Below are 12,478 nucleotides of genomic sequence, written 5' to 3' on the forward strand. Positions count from 1 at the left end.
TCTGCAGTACCAAGGTAACCCAGTTTGGTGCAAATGCTTATTTTGACAGCTTTCATTCTACGTGTATGAATTAAATTAAGACAATTAAGTTTATATTTTGCATACCCGCAAACACAGGTTGTATCCCTTGGATGTATGATATGACGACTAGCCTAATGGCTCAATATATGGCCATAATATGTTAGAGACTGACAGGTTAAGACAATGGCAGCTTCATTGTAATTGTTGCAATTTGTTTTGTTTTCTACAGGTCATTTACACATTTTCTAACTGGAGTGTGTGCTATTATTGGAGGAGTGTTTACAGGTAAGATAATTATCTGATTGTTAGTCCAAACTAAGATAATTAGTAAACGTGAGGATTTGGGTGTGTTATATGGTATGGCTGTGCGGCCTTATTGCTTGCAAAAACTGTTGTGGGTCCAGTCAGGCTCGTTTGTAAAACCTTAAGTTCAACCCTGGTTATCTGTGGCTTCGAGCAAGGCTTAAACAATGGTACTAGTGTTAAGCATGTACCACAGAATTTTATAAAACTAGACTATATTTTTATGAACTTTTAGAATCCAAGATGAGCAAAATCCACCATAGGCTTCCATGGATACAGTCTTTTAAAGAAAACTTAAATCTCAGATTAAGTTCAAACAAACATTGGTGAACGTAAAGTTTGTAAACTTTTGAAAAGTTTGTAAGAGTTGAGTTTGACTATCATGGACCGGCTTGGCCAACAAAGTCTGACAGGGAGACAGTCTGGGGAGTAGGCAATATGGAGTATTTGGACACTTAGGTGGCCACAACAGCGTTTTCACATCCAGTTCCAAACTTTGCAGCACAACTGCCACAGACTTCAATGGAGTGGTCCTGATGCTGCAGATTCAGGAGATGGAAGATAGTCAAGGGTGCTCTGGGTACTGTGCGGTTGGCAGGGCTGCCTTTGCGGCTGCCTTTGCAGTTATTTCTAGGTCCATGGGTCATGTGGGGTGACTTTGGCCACAGAGGTTGGGGGTCTCCCTCGAAGTTCTCTTTGAAACAGTAGAAGACGAGATGCGGCTGGGCTACCAGTCTTCATCCACAGTAGTCCCAGCAATATCCTTTGGTGGACACTGATGTCCCTCTTGGGCATCCAATCTGATCTCGGACAACACTCCCCTGGGTCTGGCTGAGTTGGGTGCAATTTCTGGCTGCAGAGGATCAGTCTCTTGGGGTGGCCATCAGCAGTCAGTGGTGATTCTTCCGAAGTGGCTACTGACTTGCTACTTACTGGGCTGCTTCAGCTTTGTTGGCTCTGGTGCTGGTTCCAAGGAGTTAGCCAACTGACCCATAGAGTCACTTATTTGGTGTGGGGAGCAATGTTTCCAAACCCAGGAGCCACAGTCACAGTTCTCTCTTCGCTAGCACAAGGTGCATTAGGTGCAGTCCAGCAGAGGGTACATACTCTCTTTGTACCACGGGTCAGCATGGCAGTCCTTCTTGGGTCCTCTATCCAGTTCCGGTGTGATCTGAGATTCGGGGTGCCAGGGGTGCCAATGCCAGGTCTGACTTTAAGCATGGGAATTATCATCAATTTTCTTCCAGTAACAACACTCACAAAAGCCAGGGGCGCAAGAAAAAAAACAACTGTTCAGCTCCATTGTTTTCACATTATTATGACGTTACTGTGTGTGCAGAATCAACAAAAATCTCTAGATCAAAAGTTACTAAAGAAAACCTGCCACACTTAGTGCAGCACAGTTGCAGGCACTTAGCAAACGGAAATTGGTCACCTTTTAGTGAGTCTCAGTATTAAGATAATAAAATTGATACTAATTATGTGAAGCTTTTTCAGTCTTTATCAATGACCCAATGGGATGCTCTGGAGACAGGATTTTGCCTGCAACAAGGAAAAAAATTGTGTCATTTTCAAATGAATTCATCGAGTTGGGAATAATGATTCCTTTGCCAGGATAATGTTTCCTTCGTTATTCACACAAATTCATGTAAACCACAGGCATTGTTCTCAAAACAGTAGTTACTTCAAGATGGCTGAGTACAGAAAGTCCCAAACATTTCACTTCCCTTTTTGATTTCTTGACTCTTACAGTGCCAAGACAGTTAAATTATGTGTGTTTATGCAAAATACTGTTATTCAATGCTGTCTTGATAGAAAGTGGTGTATCTAGAAGCGCTTTGAGCGCCAACACAGTAAAACCTATACTGAAGAGCAGTTCTAAAATTTACTTAAAATATGCTTAATAAAAGAGGCGCACCATTTATTAAATGAACTGTTTTACTCTGATATTTAGAGGGAACAATGATAACATGTTGGTGTCCTTGTGCTTCCATGCTAGATCATGTTCATTGTTTTTGTTGAATTGCCTTTTCAGTAGCATTTGATGAATGGGTATACTTTTCCTTTTCAAAAATTGTTTTGTACTTAACATAGCCTTGATGTCCTTGTTTTATCAATGTGTGTTAAAATGAATAAATCCCATGATAATACACGCAGAGAATGTGCTGCATGATATCACGTAATTTTCTTTTTTTTCTTGATGCTTAATTTAATGTACCCTGTGCTCTATTTACGAGAAACTAACCCAGCGTGGTGCCACTAGTTATTTTGCTGAGCTGGGTTAGTTTCGAAGCACATGTATGCAGCACATTTACAACAATATGTCGCATCTCTGTGCTCTTCCCTGCGCTGGCGCAGAAACTGCTGCAAGGCGCCTGCAGAGGCTCCCTTGAACCATGGTGCAAGGATGCCTGCGTCGTGGGGGATTGTTTTTGTGCAGGAAGGGGCACCTTCCTGCACAAAAACAATCAATTGAGGTGATTTCCTCTTCCAATGCGTGCTGTATGCAGCATGCATTGAAAGAGGAAAAAAACAAGAAGAAATTAAAGCATTTGTCCATGTTGCGCCTCGCTACGCCACCCCTGTGGTGGCATAGCATTAGAGGTGGCGTAGCGTTCTGACGCATTTCCAGGTTTACGATTGCTCGTAAATCTGGAAATGCATCAGTTGATATGGGTGTTGCGTGGGAACACCCACAGTAACACCCATATCACGCCCCTAACACTCACAATGTTGCGTGAAAAGGGGCGATATTTACAACGCAGGGTGGCTTTAGGTGTGCTTGTAAATATCACGCAAAGTGACGCACCGGTGGCGCAAGGGGCTTGTAAATAGCCCCCCTGTGTTATCATTTTGTCCTCCGATGCGGCATTTTTGTTGTAGCCCTGCTGGCCATATCCTAAAATGGTGCAGGATATTCCATTGTTACAAGTGCTTTGCATCCCTAAAACCTAGTAACTAACGTCTTTCATAAAAGGCAAGTTCAGAAAATGTGTAGGTTTTTAATTCAGAGATGTGGTTTTATCAGAAGCTGGGAGATTGCCATGCAAAAGACGAAATATGACATCTGGAACGTTTTCACGGAATGACATCTGGAACGTCAAGCATGATGTATGGCCGTTTATATTATCCACCCGTGTCATTTCAATGCTTGTTTATTCCCAGTTGCTTCCATTGCAGTGTCTTTTTCCCGGAGCGAACACGTTTGCCAGTTCCTTATGTGACTAGCTCGCCCGGTTCAGGTTATGTTTTTTGTGGCTTGAGGGATTTTTTGTCCTTTGATTCCCTTTATAAACCCAGGACTACCATTTCAAGAATGCAAAGAAAGTCCTGGACACGGTGACCTGCTGACACGGCCCTGGGACACTTGAGCGTCGATTTTCCATCCAATTTATTTCATGGCAGTGTTAGCGTTTTGAAAGCGAGGGCCCTTGTTTTGTCTCGCGCCCTGGCTTGACATCACCAACTCATTAGAATGATTCTGCTAAGTGGTTGATTAGATATCTGGAGCATTTCCAGCCGTTTGTTTAGAACTGCGCGGCGCTCCTTGCTAGCGGAAATCCGGTTTCCGCCCACGTCATGCCTCAGCTCCACAGACGGCAGCACCAGGTCAATGGTCCGAGCTGATAAGGCGCCGGCGTTTTCTGACACATTTTTATATTTGAATGCCCCGTATTCTTTCTTGGTAGAGTACAACAAAAATCCATAGAATTATGAGAGATTTTTTTTCTCATCGACATTTTCCAGATATGGAAACATTCTATTTGTGTCTCTGTGCATTGCGTGCATAAAGCGAGCTTTAAGGACGGACGTAGTAGGAACAGGACGCCGATTGTATAACTTGCCGTCGGCCCATTGTTTGTTGTGTCACAGTTTGTTTCAAGTCTTTTATCTGCTGATGATGATTCATGTTGTCTGCTTCCCCCCTCTCTGTTCTCTTCCAGTGGCCGGACTCATCGACTCCCTGATCTACCATTCTGCCCGTGTCATCCAGAAGAAAATTGAACTTGGAAAGACGACTTAAAAGGGAGTTGGCACCATCCATCACGATTCACCGCGATGACAAACCATGAACCGTTTTCCTACATTTTAATGAACACGTACTCTTTGTATTAGTCAGAGCGACTCTTGCCAACTGCTCAACGTGAGGAATTTCAGCCGGAGAAATCCCTGGCACCAAAACTACATGAAAGAAAATGTGCACTCAGTATTTCACTTTGTTCAGTGCTTGGAGCATTTTTTTTTTTTTTTGCAACTCTTGATTTATTTTGGAAGATTACATTTGCTGACGTCACCTGATCAAATCATTTCATCAAGTTGTTTTCATTTTCCAAGGTACGAGGCGATGACATGACTTGAAAAATGCTAACTTCTTTCAAGTGATCCCACGCTGTATAGATAGAAAATCTAAAACTGGTGAAACGGCGGTCACAGAAATACTGTTTTTTCACGCGCCAGCAAAGGAAGAAAAGCACATACATGTTTGTACCATATTGGTGGGAACAAATGTGCAGCGGTGTATCATGTTATGGGAAATCTTGGTTCCTGGCAGTGCCTAGATGTACCCAAGTGATACCTACATTTTTAAATGTGTTTGTCAATGTGTCTCGTGAAATGTCTGTAGATTATGAAGTATTTTCAGGACACGTCTGCCTTGAATTAACTATCTATTGTATAGTGGCAGCGTTTTTGCATTTGTACCCCCAGCAACAGAGTGCATAAACCGCATCTAAACTGATGAAAGGACTTTCAGGCTATATTTGAGAGTATTAGCAGGGGGACAAAGCTCATTCTTGAGAGTACATTTGCTTTTAGACTACACACGTCATGCCAGCATTGGTGACATTTCCACCTGCCTCTTAGTCATTGTGAGCACATATCCTGCAGCCGTTTGAAACATTCAAAACCACTGATCACTGTAATAAATATTTACACCCATTCTTGCTTCAGGTGTGAGTACTGCAGATATTCTCCGGAATGGAAAAATAAGGCATGTTTCTCATGTTCTGCTGTTGCTTCTGCTCTTTTGTCATTGTATTGTTATTTATATAGTATTTGCGCTAAAGCGTTTTTCAGTTGGTCGATGTGTAGCTCCTCTGTATGTTTCAGCTATATACTGCAAACGAGGACACTTAGTGTTCCGATTAGCATCGAATTCTAGGGAACCACTCAAGGATATGGTTGAAAGGGTGTTGGTAGTAGCTTGGCCAATATGGAAACAATTGTGTACAGTGCATACGACTAGGCAAAATTGGTGCAGCAGGTAAGTATTCATGTTGCTGAGAACTTAAGGAGAGACACAGCCACTCAAGCATGTATGTACCATTTTTAGGTCGAGCCTAGGCAGCGCATGCACTGTCGCTTCGAGACATACTGTATTCACTCTGTGGGCTTACAGCCCGCCTGTTGCCTTTATATTCGTCCCTTCGATTGTCATTCAAAAACACTTGCTTGCTAGTGGTTAATCCTTCCTCTTTGTCCCTCTTTTTTGTGTTTGGTTTCCTCCCATAGAGTACAGCACAAATGTCTGTTAACATAATACTTCTGTGTTCATTTGGGGAACTATTTTTATCTATAAATCCTGCTCGTGTCACTGTTTGCCCGTCTATGATGGTTCAGCTTTCGCGCCTTTCGCTTAATCTCCCAGCCCGTTCAAATACCGAGATGAAAAGTCAGATGCTTCAGATGCCGTTCTCTAAATTGCCTCTTTAATTTTCTCTGACTTCAGAGTGTGAGAATTTCACCCAAACCCCTCCGGCTTTGCTGCTTGTTGCTTTAGCGAGCCTCGGTCACCAGACCTTTAGCAGCCCAACCTTGGAGCACAGTTAAGGGCAAGACTTGGGCAACTCCCATCACATTTCCTCTGACGCTTGTTTATATAATGTGAACTCGAGCAACCCGAAGGTGTTGTAGTGCTTTACATGAGCGCTAGTTGCATTACACAATGTCAGATTCATTTTTGGGGGTATTTTTATAAGGCACGAACTTGACTGACCCAAAGGTATTGATTCGCTTTGTGAAAGTGCCAGTTATGTTACACAAGGTCAGGTAAAATGTTTTGTTTTTCGGTGTGCCACCGCCGCCCCAGTTTATTCATAATTTGTCCTCTACCTGACATATGGGAGCAGCATTAGTCCCTCCCACCTCTTCCTATGTCACTGCATGCCCACCCCGCTGCCTCTCCCTGTCAATGTACTCCCCTCAGAGCTCTGATTTCAAAGCACATTCTCAGCAGCTCCCTAGGGACTGTGAGACATTTTTTATTATATAATATGAACTCGAGTGACCCGAAGGTGTTGGAGCACTTTACATGAGCCCTAGTTACATTATACAATGTCAGATTATTTTTTGGGGGCATTTTTATAGCGTGCAAACTCGACTTAACCAAAGATATTGAAGCTTTTTACAAAAGCAACAGTTACATTATACAAGGTCAGATTTATTGTTTTGTTTTTAGGTGCACAGCGATTAAGTGATGCTCACCCCATCCCTGTTTATTCATTATTTCCCCTCTACCTGACAAATGTGAGCATTTTGTTGTTTTTGCTATCTCCAGTGCTCCTATAGCCCAGGGGTTGGGACAGAGGGCAGGGCGGGGGCTTGCTGGTATATTGATGGTGCAAGCAGTGTTTTCAATGCAAAACTCTGGAGAAGGGTATCTGTGAACAGAGTCCTCTATTGGCCTCTATCCCCCATTTGAATATATGTCACTGCTTTTTTTCATAGGCTGTTAAATACTATAGTGATGAGGTCACACACAGAACGTTATAGTACTGTTGACTTAATCAAGGCTCTTGTCTGTGCATTAAAAAGCCTTTTTGTGTGTGGATTGTTATTGGAAGAGGTAGCTCTAATCTCGGTCTGTATAGTCCACAGGATTGTATACTACATTGAGCCATGAGCAGTTGAGAAAACAAGGATGATCCGTGGCATTTTGGGACTGGGCTATGGTGCTGTGAACATAGCTACAAAGACAAGTAGGAAGATTATCCAGTAGCATTTTGTCTGGTAGAGTTTTGATCTATAGGACTAAAGAGTGGCATTGCACAGGTCTGTATTGATGGTACGTCTGGTGCATCACTTAGATCAATTTGTCATTTACCGAACCTAAGATCATATATGGTCTTTGGTAAGTTAAGTCATCTTTGATGGAATAGCCAAGTTGTCATTGCTGTTCTGATGTTTAAGTGGTTGTTGTTTGTCTTATCTTCCATGGTAGGCTGTTCCATAGTTTTTAGGTTTGTACACAGAAGAGATTAACCATATAATCTGAAAGAAACACGTTGGTTAGGTAGTTCCTTACCTTAGAATTACCCCCAGGCGTCAGACTGGATCCGGAAAGTTTTTCGTCAGCAGTACCTCTGCGCTTCGGAAGGTGGCGTCGGACAGCTCCATGTTCATCGTTGGCGTTGTGTCGCCTGGATGACAGCGCGGTAGCTACGTAGACACCGCCCTCGTGTGCTGACGTCAGTTCTTTCTTTTTCTGTACCTCCAGTCACTTTTTGACTGACTTTTTCTCGACTTTTGTCGACTTCTTTCTTTGAGTCCATCGACTCCTGGTGCACGAGGGATGCCCGGCTTCAAGGCTTGCGGTTCCTATACCTGACTGATGTCCGTTACGGATCCACACCGCGGTGGCTCTTATGCCTGGAGCACGACCACGACCCCAAGTCGTGCACCGACTGCCAGTCGATTGTACCGAAGGCTTTGCGGGAGCAGTCCCGAAAGCTGCTTGAGCGCCGGCAGTCGGCTCTGCACCGTTCGAGGTCCCGGTCGCGAGGGAGGTCGAGGTCCCGGTCGCGAGGGAGGTCGAGGGACCGGTCCCGGGACCACCACCACTCTTCCAAGTCATCGAAGTCTTCGCACTCGGGGTCGGGTAAGTCGAAGCACAAAAAGAAGTTGAAGAAGCATCGTCGCTCTTAGATTTCTCCCTGTCGGTTGACTGATGCGACGAGGGATGCGGGCGATGCCCCTCCCACGGCTCTGCGCACAGAGCCCGAAGAGTCAAGGCCAGGTTTCCCTCACTTCCTGGGACCCGGAGCGACTCACCAGCAGCTTCGTACGTTCTACGAAGCGATGCATGCCATCTTTGGGCGGTCCGAACCAGTCGGCACTCCTACGGGCCCGCGGTCTCGGTTGGGGGGCATAGGCCTTCTCTGCCGCAGGCCCCCCTTGGATCCAGGCCTGAATCAAGATCGGCGCCGGTTGACCTCATTGCACCTTCACCGGCGCCGCTTCCCCCGGCACCGTAACCAACCCCGGTCGTGTCCCCGGCCGGCATCGACCCAGGCCTCAATCCCGACGTGAACCCAAAGCCGGACCAGCGTCGCCCAACGCAGAGAGGGTTTTTTGTACCTGGGGTCCCTTTTCGGCCAGATTGGCAACCTGAGGAGCAGGACTAGGAGGGGTCAGGTGACCGTTTAACTGATCAGATGGAATCTGAGCAGGACTGGAGAGAGGAACTGGGGGATGCCAGTGGTCTTGACACATCTCCTGACCTTGGCATGTTGTCTCCTCCTACCGTGGCTTAGGAGGAGGGAGCGTCATACGCAGTGGTGTTCCGTAGGGCGGTCGATGCCCTCAACCTCGAGCTTCCTACGGTGGCGGTCAGGACTAACCTCCTGACAGAGGTGCTTCAGCCTGCAGCGAGCTCTTCGGAGCCCCTGCTGCCATTCAATGAGGCCCTAACCGACGTCCTTTTGGGCACATGGTTCAGGCCCAACACGGGGGCGCCCGTGTATAGGATTATTGCCCGTCGCCACCGCCCGGCTCCGGGGCGGCCCCACTTTCCTCTCCCAACACCCCACCCCGGAGAGCTCGGTGGTCCAAGCCTCCACTTCCAAGAGCGCATTCCCTACCACTCCACTGGAAAGGGAATCCAAGAAGCGGGACCATTTTGGGAAGAACATTTTCTCTTCCGCCAGCTTGCGACTGCGGTCGGTAAACACCGCGTGTCTATTGGGCCGTTATTCCCACTCTGTGTGGGATATGGTTGCGCAGGTGCTGCCTCAGTTTCCGGAAGAGGCCCTGACATTGCTTTCCCAGGCCGTCGCCGTCGGGAGGGATGCGACTAAGTTTACCATCCATTGTGGGCTGGATACCGACGACTCTTGGCAGGACGTTTTCCACATCTGTAGCCCTTCGTCGCTACGCCTGGATGAGATCGAATGGCTTTTCGGGGGACATCCAGAACACCTTGATGGACATGCCCTTTGAAGGCCGTCGCCTTTTTGGCGACAAAGCGGACAACTCTCTGGAGCGTTTCAAGGACTCTATGGCCAAGTTCTTGGGCCTCTCCAGCCGCCCAGCGCAGTCTGCTTTTTGCCCCTTTCCTGGCTACGGCAGGGGTGCCCCACTACGTCCCGCCCAGAGCCACAGGCAGCAGCAAGTTTCCAACCTTCGCGGGAAGGATGGAACCAACGCCGTGGTTCATGGGGCCAGAGGGCAGGCCAGTCCACCAACTGGACTGCAGCAGCCACCAAACTCGCATAGTCCGACCTTTCAGGCACATCAAACGCCAGTGGGCAGCAGGATTCGCCATCACCTCCCCCACTGGCGCACCATCATGTCGGACAGGTGGGTTTTGCAAATAGTCCGAAGGGGCTACTCCCTCCCCTTCGGGGCTACCCCTCCAGCCATGCCTCCTCAATACCACCGCATGTTGGAGGATCACCTGGGCCTTCTCCAACCGGAAGTTATGTCTCTCTTGGCCAAGGGGGCCATCGAGCGCGTTCCTGTCCCAGAAGTAGGTTGTGGTTTTTACTCCCACTACTTTCTGGTACCCAAGAAGGACAAGGGCCTGTGTCCTATCTTGGATCTCAGGAACGTCAACCGGTTTCTCCGGAAGGAGAAGTTCAAGATGTTGACGCTCGCTCAGGTCTTGTCTGATGGTAGCGTTGGACTTGCAGGACTCTTATTTCCACATCCCCGTCCTGCTGGCCCACCAGCGGTTCACGGTAGGCCATGAGCATTTTCAGTTTACCGTGCTCCCCTTTGGTCTTACCAGCGCCCCTTGGGTTTTCACGAAAGTGATGGCGGTGGTCGCAGCTCATCTGCGCAGATCATGGGTCCCAGTCTTCCCCTATCTCGAGGACTGGCTGTTGAAGGCGGGCTCGCCTCAGGCTGTCGTCTCCCACCTCCAACCTCCAGACTACGGCGACCTCCTGCATTCGCTAGGGGTCTCCATCAATGTGCCGAAGTCGCACCTGATTCCCTCTCAGAAGATCCTCTTCATCGGAGCGGTTCTGGACAGGACGCGGTTTCAGGTTTATCCTCGCTATGATTCCGATTTTTCAGCCTCTATCCTGGGTTCGGTCGGGATGACCCTGAGGCTAATGGGCCTCATGACATCCTGCTGGTCAATCATGCCAGATGGCATATGCGGGCTCTGCAGTGGGACCTGAAGTTCCAGTGGGCGCAGCATCAGGTGAATCTGTCAGATTGCGTCCAGATCTCGGAATGCACTGCACAACAATTGCAGTGGTGGCTCACAAACCAGGATTGGGTCAACAGCAGATCCCTCTCCCTTCCCCAACCAGAACACACAGTGGTGACAGACGCATCCCTTCTGGGATAGGGCGGCCACGTGGGAGAGGCGGAAATCAGAGGCCTTTGATCTCCGGCGAAATCCGGGTTCCACATCAACCTTCTGGAGCTACGGGCGATTCGTCTTGCACTGAAGGCATTACTTCCCTCTGTCTGGGGAAGAGTAGTGCAGGTGTTCACGGACCACACCACCGCCACGTGGAACTGCAACAAACAGGGCGGGGTGGGGTCGTGGACCCTATGTCAGGAGGCCCTGCGCCTTTGTACATGGCTGGAACATCAGGGCATATACCTGGTGGTTCAGCACCTGGCAGGTTCCCTGAACGCCAGGGCGGACAAACTCAGCCGCCGGTGCATGATGGATCACGAATGGCGTCTTCACTCGGAGGTGGTGCAAAGTCTCTTTCAGCAGTGGGGAGAGCCTTGGTTAGATCTGTTCACCACCGAAGAGAATGAGCAATGTCAGCAATTCTGTGCGTTGGAGTTTCCAAGGCGGCACTTGCTATTCGACGCTGTTCGTCGCGAGTGGAGTTGGGGTCTGTTGTACGCCTTTCCGCCTATACCACTTCCGCCCAGAGTGCTGAAGAAGATCAGTCACGACCGGGCCCAAGTCATACTTGTGGCTCCGGATTGGGCACGAAGAGTCCGGTATCCCGAGCTGCTCAACATGGCCATCAATCCTCCGATCCGACTGCCTCTTCAGGAGGATCTTCTGTCGCAGCAGATGGGGATGGTCCTCCACCCGATCCTGTCCAGCCTCCACCTCCTTGCGTGGAGATTGAGCGGCGGCAGTTGACGTCATTTGACTTGCCTCCTGAAGTTTGTAATGTAATCTTGGCAGCCAGGCGTCCCTCCACTAAGACGGTATACACCTGCCGGTGGAGCAAATTTGTGGCATGGTGCACAGCAAAGGCTGTCGATCCCCTTTCTGCCCCTCTTTCTGAGGTTCTCTTGTTCCTCCTTTCTTTGGCCCGGCAGGGCTCTGCTCTGGGCACTATTAAGGGATATCTCCCGGCCATCTCTGCCTTCCTTCGGCTTCTAGATCAGCCTTCTCTTTTCAAGTCCCCGGTTGTAAATCGTTTCCTAAAAGGCATAACTTATCTCTTTCCTCCTATTCCTTTCGTTATGCCTCAGTGGGACTTGAATCTGGTCTTGACTTATTTAATGTGCGCTCCCTTTGAGCCGCTTCACAACTGTCCTTTGAGACTGCTGACGCTTAAAACTGCATTCCTGGTTGCCATCACATCTGCCAGAAGAGTGAGTGAGCTCCAGGTGCTTTTATCTAAGCCTCCTTTCCTTTCCTGTCTGTCCATCTGGACTAAGTAGTTCTCAGGACTAGTCTATCCTTCCTGCCCAAGGTTGTCATCCTTCGAAAGAGGAAGAGAGGCTCCACCGCCTGGGCCCAAAACGTGCACTTTCCTTTTATCTGGTTCACACCAAACCGTTCCGGGTGGATGACCAGCTCTTTGTTGGGTACGTGGGCGCCAAGAAAGTTTGGGCCGTACACAAATAGACTATCTCCTGATGGGTCGTTTTGTGTATCAAAGCTTGTTATTCTCTGGCGAAGAAGGAGCCTCCAATGGGGCTGCGCGCCCATTACGCCAGGGCA

The 12,478-nt window shown here is 48.2% G+C and overlaps 1 protein-coding gene across 1 annotated transcript in view; it reads left to right on the top strand.

The window, feature by feature from the left end:
- ERGIC3 (ERGIC and golgi 3) overlaps positions 1–5,262 on the top strand; it is a 352,380-nt gene extending 347,118 nt beyond the window's left edge. The window contains exons 12-13 of the mRNA XM_085619066.1: positions 251–306; positions 4,269–5,262. Coding sequence (XP_085475192.1) covers positions 251–306; positions 4,269–4,348 — 136 coding nt within the window. The 3' untranslated portion in view covers positions 4,349–5,262. The remainder of the gene's footprint in view (positions 1–250; positions 307–4,268) is intronic.
- Positions 5,263–12,478: the final 7,216 nt, after the last annotated feature.

Source organism: Triturus cristatus, chromosome 7 (genome assembly GCF_964204655.1).
Source record: "Triturus cristatus chromosome 7, aTriCri1.1, whole genome shotgun sequence".
Lineage (NCBI taxonomy): Eukaryota > Metazoa > Chordata > Amphibia > Caudata > Salamandridae > Triturus > Triturus cristatus.